The sequence below is a fragment of the Xylaria bambusicola genome (genome assembly GCF_022495145.1).
Source record: "Xylaria bambusicola strain CBS 139988 unplaced genomic scaffold F5B22scaffold_72, whole genome shotgun sequence".
Taxonomy (NCBI): Eukaryota; Fungi; Ascomycota; class Sordariomycetes; order Xylariales; family Xylariaceae; genus Xylaria; species Xylaria bambusicola.
The window spans coordinates 95381-105148 of NW_025953625.1; the positions used below are offsets into that span (position 1 = coordinate 95381).

General features: G+C 42.3%; 1 protein-coding gene across 1 annotated transcript; it reads right to left on the bottom strand.

Moving 5' to 3' along the window:
* Window positions 1–4175: 4175 nt before the first annotated feature.
* F5B22DRAFT_522105 (BCS1 N terminal-domain-containing protein) lies at window positions 4176–6559 on the bottom strand. Its single transcript, XM_047972630.1, has one exon. The coding sequence runs from the start codon at window positions 6432–6434 to the stop codon at window positions 4260–4262; it is 2175 nt and encodes a 724-aa protein (XP_047825739.1). The 5' UTR covers window positions 6435–6559; the 3' UTR covers window positions 4176–4259.
* Between the last annotated feature and the right edge of the window lie 3209 nt (window positions 6560–9768).

Here is a 9768-nt window from a genome sequence, read left to right on the forward strand (position 1 = left end):
GAGATGGAAAGGTCTGGATTATGGTCCTATTTTGTTGTTGTTGTTGTCGTTTTCGTTTTCCGCTTCTCTATCCTTTCGCTCGTGCACACATGTCTACACTGGAGACTTCTTAGGACAAGTACTTACTTACTATTAATAAATACCTGCCTAATCTCCATGTACAGTAGGTAGGTAGGTAGATACTACCTCTAACCCGAGTACGCACTTACGTGATCCATGGGGGGAGGGGGCCTTCTCACTACATGACGCCACTAATTCGAGTTTCGGTGGTGTAGTAAGGTGCTAGACTGGGTAAGTGATAAATTATATCTGTCAGATAACCACCGGCAGGGTTTCCAGGTCCCTGGAAGCAGTAGTGTCATTACTGTAGCATCGAACATATGTACTCTAGCTCATCTTTTTCCATCTTCTTCTACGCATCGTGATGATTGTAGATGGAACAAGGTGCAGGGCAATGATATCTCTTATCTGTGATACCTAGGAATACCTACCTATCTACACACCTTACCTAGGTAATAGTATGTAGCGTAGTGTGGGCTGCCATCGGCCTATGTACCCCACCATGGGTTTTGGGTAGGGGTTGATCTTTTCGCCCACAATCCCAGCATGTCTTCGAACAGCTCTACCATATTCAAGTTTCGTCTATCGGTAGGTTTCCCCCCAATCCCCCCCCCAGCCCAGATCCAGCCGGCTATTCGTTTCTTACGGTATCAGATGCCCGGGGCCGCTGTCGTACTCGGCTTGCCGGCCGCATACCTACCCTATACCAGGCTATCTATAAGTACCTCATCCAAGGCACACGACTACTGTACACTGCGTGGTGAGACGGCGTAGTGTAGGTAGTGTACACGAGCAATACAGTATCACAATTTGTCATCCGAGTCTACCTTACTGTGGTGGCCTGTCTATCCGCCTCCATTCTTGCCCTATATATGCAGTGCGCGGTACACGCATAAACAGTATTGACACGGATACGCGCAGTGCATCCGCATGTCACTACGGTATCACCATGGAGAGGAAAGTCCTGCATGCCGCCGTCGACAAGATAACGAGAGCAAGAACTAGGATGAATATAATGCGGTACTATCCGCATATCTCCTTCGATACATACACCCCATGTATGTGCATAGCACCACTACGGTCCTATCAAAATCCTGTTATGTAGACGAGAGCAGAAGTTGCTCAAGGTAATAATACTCACACACCTACGGGGTAGATGCGGATCCTTATTCCTTATTCGAGTAGCATTGTCGGGCTATGGGAAGCAGTTGCCAGAAATCTCAACCTGAGGTGCAGGCTCGAAACCCCCAAGCACATGATCTAGATCTGCCTCGAGAACGAATCAAGTGCATGCACAGGGACTTGCATCATTTCCTCGTTTCGCTTCGTTCCCAATGCAGGAACATGCCGTTCGGCGCAACTATTTGATAAGCATCGAACGCTGCGCTATAATGATGTTGATGGCATGCGCCCCTAAGCCACATATCTCACTCGCATACAAACCCTGCCCTCGACTATGATATGAGCGGCATAGGTACAGTAGGTCACTTGGGGTAGGTAGGTAGTGTAGATGCCGGCATGTGAGAGCGAGGAACGGGCCCTTCTCTGTACATACAGCACTGCCTTACTGTACGTACGTACTTTTGATTCTCCCGCACCGCAGATTCGTCCGCGCTGAACGGGTGCAGTAGCTGTCTTGTTCTAGGTCCTGGTCTAGCGTATCATGATGGAATCCTACAATCAGAGATCAGACGCTCTGACGGTCAGTCTGTGTGTTCGGCTACTCCCGTCCACAAATTCGGACGTCCAAAGATAGAAATCCGCCGGCAGCTTTAGTGCAAGTCGCAACTCCAGGTTACCGCTTCCTTCGGCCCCGGAATTATATGAGAACATCGCCACCGATTGCCGTGCTTCTCTCCCCGCATACAGCGCCGACCTGTGTCGTGTGTAGCGCAAATCGAAGACGCCCCAAGGTTAGTCGGAACGCCGAGTGAGTAAGCAACATCGTCAACGACGCCCGTTTGTTTCTAGGTGACGATCTCACTTCAGCTTCAAATCTCTTATCAAACAAGTCCGCCACAACAACATACACGCCTAGGTAGTTGTGTCTAATCGAATAAGTAGTAGTTATGTATTACCTACCTATACTACGTAATGCTACGTGATAGAAAACATACATGACTTAGTCCTATCTATCTACACTTGGCCAACGGTATCAAGTAGTATTCACACTTCCTCGCATGAGAAATAACAGTCAACTAAATCACGACTATACAGTTCCCAATATCAGCCAAATCTTCTTAGCTCTATGTTCTGTCGATAGTATGTAAGTACTCGCTGACGCCAGCTTGCGCCTGTCTCACAAGGTCTCGCCGTGTCCCGGGAAATGCCGCATCTGGAAGTGAAGCATCCCGGTTCCTAGACAAGTAACTCCGATCTCCAGCCTTTAATTAGGTAATCAAGATCGGAGGGGACCTCATGTACTAAGCAGACATTATCGATACCGGTAGCTGGTTCAGTCGCCGAATCTCGCTCAAGTCAAGCTCTTGTACATTGCCTCAACGTCTACACCGGAGCAGTTAATTATCTATTTGTAGGTACCGATTACCAAGGAATGGTTTCCATCCTGAAGCTAATTTAACTTATCCTACCCGACGCGACGGTGAGATGAACAAATCACCTACTTACAGGACTGCAGACATCAAATAATCCCGACCTGCGTACAGAACTCTGCGTGCTAAATACGACAGGTAGCATATCGGAGATAATGGTCCCGCGACAAACGGACTCGATCCGGCAACAAGCGGCGTACCTAGGTAGGTAGCGTGTACGCTACACACACACAAATTCTTATTCGTTTTCGTATTTCCCCTTTCGGTGTTACTACATAGTACCTACCTACCGTCCCCAACCGCTTCAATAGACAAGTTCCAATAAATTCAACAAACTACGCTTCCCTGGTACCGTCACTGGGGTAATGAAATGAAATAGGGGACTGGCGAAATCTGGATTGTTCATGTAGAAGTACTTGGAAGTGCGCTTGTATGATTTGGTTCATCCACCTCTCGCGTACTAGCAGGAGGTAGGTAGGCACTTACTTACCAGGACTTTGTTATACTTTACATTGATATACCAGAACTTCGTCACCGTGGACAGAAATTTCGCTTCAGGCTGATACACAATAAATACACTTTGTAGGCAGGCCTGATTGGCAATTGAGCTTCCCCGGTATTCCCATAGAATACCTGAGCCATTGGTTTGGCTAGAATCTATTACCTCCGTCTGGTGATGTCTAGCGGCCCGCCTAACCTGCTAAAATAAACAGAATATCACGTATTATGAGGGTGCATCCTAAGTGATTGGACGAACATGTACAAGGCCACTATACTAGTAGTAGAGTGACGGCACATTGGACATTGCTGAAAATCATAGCAGTGACAGCGAAAATAGCGACAGTGGGCGTCAAGGTGTACTGAGTGTGGTGGCGATAGCTAGGAATGGTATTTTAATATTAGGGGGGCTGTGATAGCAACGAGGACCATGAAGAGAACGATGCATCATATTGAGATTCTAGTGGTGTGTGTGGACAAGTAGATGGGTAATCTCTCTCTCTCTCTCTATGCGCAGAACAATCTTCTTTGTCATCCTCGCGATGGCAGCCGGAGAGCTAGAAGCTAGTTAATACATCTAGACATCTCGTGCCAACCGCTCATAAACCAAGGTCGCGCTCGTGAGATATAGAAAGAGCCTCTGTATATATGCATGCTTTCCTCGTCTCGTTGAAGTGACCATTCAAAAAAAAAAAAACATTTTAGAGCGAGATAGATTTTGTGTCGATTTAAGCACATCACATTTTCGGGACGATCCTAGACGTAGTAATAATATGTAGTACTTTTCTAGCTCTCTCATTTTTCTTCTATTTTCTTCAATTTCGAGGAAAGATACAGTGAAAAGACATCAAGAAGGAGATGAGAACCCAAATCCAGCCGCAGAAAAAACTCCATCTCCATGCAGTGGAAGAAAAGAAACACGTAGATCGTGCTGCCCATACCCCTCATCATGAATATCATCGCTGTCGTCATTATCATCATCTTTGTCGAACGCCATTTTCTCAGCGTACGGTGACGGAATAAGGGATCGTCCCCGTCAGATGAGCTCCAATATGAGCCCCGATGTGCTCGCAAATCCTTTTTGGTTTTGTTTTTTTTGAAATCATGCTGATTATTATTAGTGTGTTGTTTTTGTTGCTTTACAGCGGATTACGCTACGACAGCCTCGTGGGTTTCGCTCAAGGGGGTACCGTAGCCTGAATCTTGTCGCGACCCGTCGTCGTCATCGGACTTCTTCTCCTCTTTGACGATTATTCGATCAACGGCGGGGGCTACTGGAGCTGCTTTCTCGTCGGCTGTTGTTGCGCTCTTGGTGGCGGGATCTGAAGATGCGTCTGGTTTGGTGTCAGACGACGACTCGTTATTCGACTTGGTGGCCTCTTTTTCTTTTTCTTTATCCTTTTCCTTATTCTTCTCCTCCTCTAGTTTTTTAGCCTCCTCTTCAGCCTTCTTCTTCTCCATCTCAGCCTTGACCTTCTCTCTGATTTCACTCCCGAACTTCTTCTCGATTTCCTCCTCAACCTTCTTCTTAATCTCCTCTTCAACCATTTTCTTCTCTTCTTCCTCGGCCTTCTTCTTTTCCTCCTCCACTTTCTTCTGTTCGTCTTCTTTCTTCTTCTCTTCGGCTTTCCTCTTCTCCTCCGCCGCCTTTCGCTCCTTTTCCTTATGCTCTGCCCGCGTCTTCTCTATGAACTCCTCAGCCGTGTCGATCGCGTTCTGCGGGTTGTGCTTGTTTTTCATCAGATGGCCCTGCAGCTCGGCGGGGCTGAACTCATGTGCTGGGATTTTGGAGGCGAAGGTTTTGGCTAGTTCTTCCATCTTGGCGTCGTGTGCTAATCGCTCTTTCTTTCGCTTCTCCATGACTACCTCGCGCTCCTCGGGGGTAAGCTTTATATACTTCTCTACTTCGGGACCATCATCGCCTTCCAGATAAGCGAAGATGTTCCGGAATATGTTGATGACCATGTATTCATCCGCCAAACCAAATCCAATGATCATATCGACACGCCCGGGACGGATTAATGCCTTGTCTAGCTTTTCAGGGTGGTTGGTTGTCATGATCAGAATACGGCCCTCTTGCGACGCAACGCCATCCAAGATGTTGAGTAAACCCGACAAGGATAGTCGGAATGAGGGAGTATTGTTATTATCATTGGTGTTGCCATTTCCACGTGTGACCTGGCCAGGTTCCATTTCCTCTTCTTTTGGTGGCGGGTTTTTGTTGTCCTCTCGCGTGTGTGTTAGCCCAGCACTGTCGATATCTTCAAGCAGAACAACGCATCGGCGAGGAAGCTCTGCGAATAGATTACCGAGGTTCTCCTCAGTGGCGTTGACTGAACTCAGGCTAACAATGTATATCCTCAGTTTGAAGAAACCGGCCAAAGCCAAGCTCAGGGAACTCTTGCCAGTTCCCGGAGGTCCATGCAAGAGATAACCACGTCGATAAGGGATGCCTCTATTAGCGTACCAACGTTGAGTCATGGGGTTAAGGTAATCAGTGACATCGTCGACGAGCTCCTTCTTCTTCTGCTCATTAAGAATGACTGTCGAAAAAGGTCGAGACGCTCTCGACATGCATCGCTGCCAGCTCGGTTCGCTTGACATGGCTTTAGTCGTCCCGCGGTAAATTTGTGTCTTGTGTTCGTCTTTCAAGATGTATTTCTCGCGAGCCTCCAGCAGGAGTTCTTTCAGGATCCATGGGTTGCGACCAAAGCATGAGATTGATATCTCTTCGCGCTCACTCACAAGCATGAAAGAGTTCTGTTCCCGATTGGCAGAACGACGAAACAGAAGTAAGCGGCCACGGTACCAGAAGTAGTGACTCCCAAAGCTGGGCGTATATGATAGTGCCTTCTTTTTCTTCTTGTCACCCGATAAGCCTTCTCCATATCCAAACTCGTCGTCGTCGTCGTCATCGTTCCATCGCCAGAGGTACCAGCTCCGCGAAGACAAGCTAGTGTTCACGACGAATTTACGAGCACCTTGGGAGAATCGTTGCGTAGCCACCCAAGCCATCAATATGTTGTAAATCTCATCGTCCGTCCTGATGTCGACGACGGACATGAAATAGGTCTCTACCTGGTCCCAAAGATAACCGCTGGCATAGTTCCAGCACACCATGAGCATGCCAAGGAAGAGCAGAAGTGGGATGTAGAGATTCAAGTCAACATAGAAGTATCTTTGAAAAGCGCCTGCAAACATAGAGAACCCTGGGAAGAACATGTCCAGAAGGGCCAGTTGCGGGGGAGGTGACCCAGGAAAGGCTGCATTTTGTGTAGGTCCGGCCCCATAGGATGGGCAGGACGATAATGAAGGGTCTGCCATTAGGTGGGACCGAGAGAGACGAGGTAGAGGACAGAGATGAAGTTTCTCCTGTCGAAGAGAAGAATTGTAGAGAGAAACAAGGGATATGGTCAGTCAAACACAGCTGCACCTGTCTCGATGAAAGCAGTATATCGAATATGGGGATACGAGGTAGGTAAGTTCAGGCGAGTCCTGAGACCAACTGTCACACATACAAACTTGAGATGGAAAAAAAGGAGGGACGACTCTGTCTTTTGTATTCCAGAGAAGGCTACGATGACGAAACAGAACGGAGGCAGCCCTTGCCCATCAGCGGCGACTGATTCATATGGCATCTCAAAGGATGCCAGGCAGCTGTAGACCAATTATGCACCGCCGTGGTGTCTAGCCTGCTTGCACCCACGTTGAAAGAGGTCCAGAGCGGTAAGGCTGCATGCCTCCTATTGGCGGCCGGACACTTGACCAACCGTTTGCTGTATGTACGTCCTTGCAGTCCTTGCGTGGTGGTGAGTTTGTGCGCTTGAGACATCAGACTTATGTGGGCCTACAAGCGAGAACCCAATGGCATACGAGCATCCATATGACAAGCACGGCAATGCCATGCCCTTGACTGCATAAGTGTATACCTGCTAGATGATCTTACCCACGCCAATCAAGAATGGGGATAATGAGTGACTTGTCATTGTGGGGAGAGAGGCGAGTCTGCATGTTTGGTATACACTATGAGGAGGGAGAGACTTACCTACCGCATTTGCTAAGTGCTCACCACTTCGAAACAAAACTTAAGACGGCAAGTCAACTCCATGACCACACACAAATTTGCATACGAAAGCTTGTAGCAACGGTCTCCATGCAGATACGGCGTAGTCACATTTGTCAAAGGTGCTGAAAGACTGACCATCCCAGAATCGTTGGGGGCGGTAAGATATGGTAGTACCGTAGTTTGTACTAGGCAGCAGCTCGGTGAGATGCTGTACTGAGACGCATAAGTAATCAAGTATTGTTAAAATGTGGATCGTCAATATCCCTTTACGATAGACAAATTCCACTCTCTTCCTTGTCCTTTCTCCTGGTCTATCAAGGTTGAAGGGTCGTCGGTGAAATCATGGCATGCTTCTCCACGATGTCCACTTCGTGTTGTAGTGAGGGTCTGGGAGGGAGTCATAACTAATGCGACTAACCGAGGCTGTGAAAGCACTAACTAAACTAAACAAAGGTAAACCCAGCACAGCGTTTTACATGCTAGGTATGTGCTGTACTTACTTACCTAGGTAAGTACTTAGGTAAGTATGTAGAAGCAGGGAAGACACACTGCCTAATTAGGTAAGCCTGCCTATCTAGGCAGGTGGGCTGTCTCCTATGATTGGCCATCTACCGACCGGCATAACTGTCTGCTTGTTCGAATGATTCAGCCCAACTTACTTGGTAGAGTAGTCAGTCGCCGTAAGGCAGGCCACCTAGGTTGGCCGCACATGTACCCTAGGTTGGCCGCACATCCACTCCATTTGAACTAAAGTAGCCACACCATACAAATAGCATATAATTTATATTATAGGCTAAATCCTAGCAATATATTTAAAGCTTATAGGTATATTAATTTTATCTAATATATAAAAAGTAAAAAGTAGGTTAAGCTTAATTATAACTTTTTATAGTTAAATAGTTAATTATTAAAGTATATTTATTAACTAATTAAAAGAAAAGGAAATATTATATATATTTATTATTATTATTTTTATTTTAAAAACTTTAAACCCTTTAATTAAATAAGCTTAATTTATAATATTACTTAATATTTTTATATTATAAATTAAAGAAGCTATATAACTTTATTAAATATTAAATATTAAAGTTAAATTAAAAGGTTTTATAAAATTTTATTATTATTATTTATATATTTAAATAAATAAAAGGATTAACTTATATTAATTGTTATAATTAAAGTGTTATATATAAAGTAAAGCTTATATTAGGGTACTATTTATATATTTATTATAAAATGGAGAATGGAGGAAATATTTTAAATATAAAAAGTATGGTAAAGTATTTTAATATATATAGTGAAGCAATAGTTATATGGTAATTATAATATGTATAATAGTATAGCTATTTGGGCCCTAAGCCCTAGGTGGGTTACTAGGCCAGCTACTATAACTACCCCCCCCTTTAAAAAATTCTTGCCTTAAAAATTAAACTTGTAGCTTTTGCATTATTGCTATCTAGCTGGAGGAAGGATAGCTTTAAGTTTCTACCCTTTTATTATTATATTATAAGCCTTTAATCTATAAAAGCGCTTTAGGTATTTTTATAATATATTATAAGTTATACCTATTAAGTTTACTTATAATAGTATTTATTATATTCCTTTTTTTTAATTTATATAATGGTATATTTTATATATCCTTTAATACGTTATTATTAAGGTATACCTTATTAAACCTATCCTTCTTTATAGCCTTTAACTAATCCTTTAATTTTTTTAATAGTTTTATAAATTTTAAGTTCTTTTTATAAAAGTTAAGTAGTAACTTTAAAGAATTTTTAAAATTATTAACAGGGTATTATTAATTATTAAAGTTTTAATCCTTTTAATTAATTTAATATTAAAGGGTTTTTTTATAATATAGTTAGGATATTTTGATTTTTTTAACTTCCTATTCTTCTTTATTAGTATTAAGATTAATAATTTTATTATTAGGTTATTTAGCTACCTATCCTAATAAAGATATATTAGGGTATTTTTATAATTAGTTAATATAGTAAAGGTTTATTAATTGTTAATTATTAAGGACCTTGAAATAGTAAGTAATAGGTTTGATCTATTTAACGATTTTAAAGTATTATTGCATTATAGGATAATTAAGCTTATTAGAAGGACGATTGGTTGCTTATAATTACCTTTTCTTTAAGATAAACACCTAGTTATCTATATTAAAGTCTAGTTCTTTATAGTAACGGTTTTCCTATTTAATTATTTTATTTTACGTTTGCTTAAAAATTGTTTAAACTATATTAATATATTTTTTAATAGTTTTAAATTACTATTAAGCTTCTTTATAATTTAATTATTCCTTTATAAAAAGTTTAATTATATTAATAGTATAACTTATTTAATTATAGTATATTAATATTAGGAATTTAAATAGAACTTTATAGGGCTATAACTTAATTAATTTATATAGCAATAAGGCAGCAGCAAAATCTATAATAGGTAAAGCGTTGCCTTAATTATTTTAATAATAATTATAATATAGTTATAACCTTTAATTTAGATATTTAATAGCAATTTTAACCTATTCTACTAATTTATAATGTTTTATTAAAAATAACTTCTATTTAATGCTTAATATTTTAA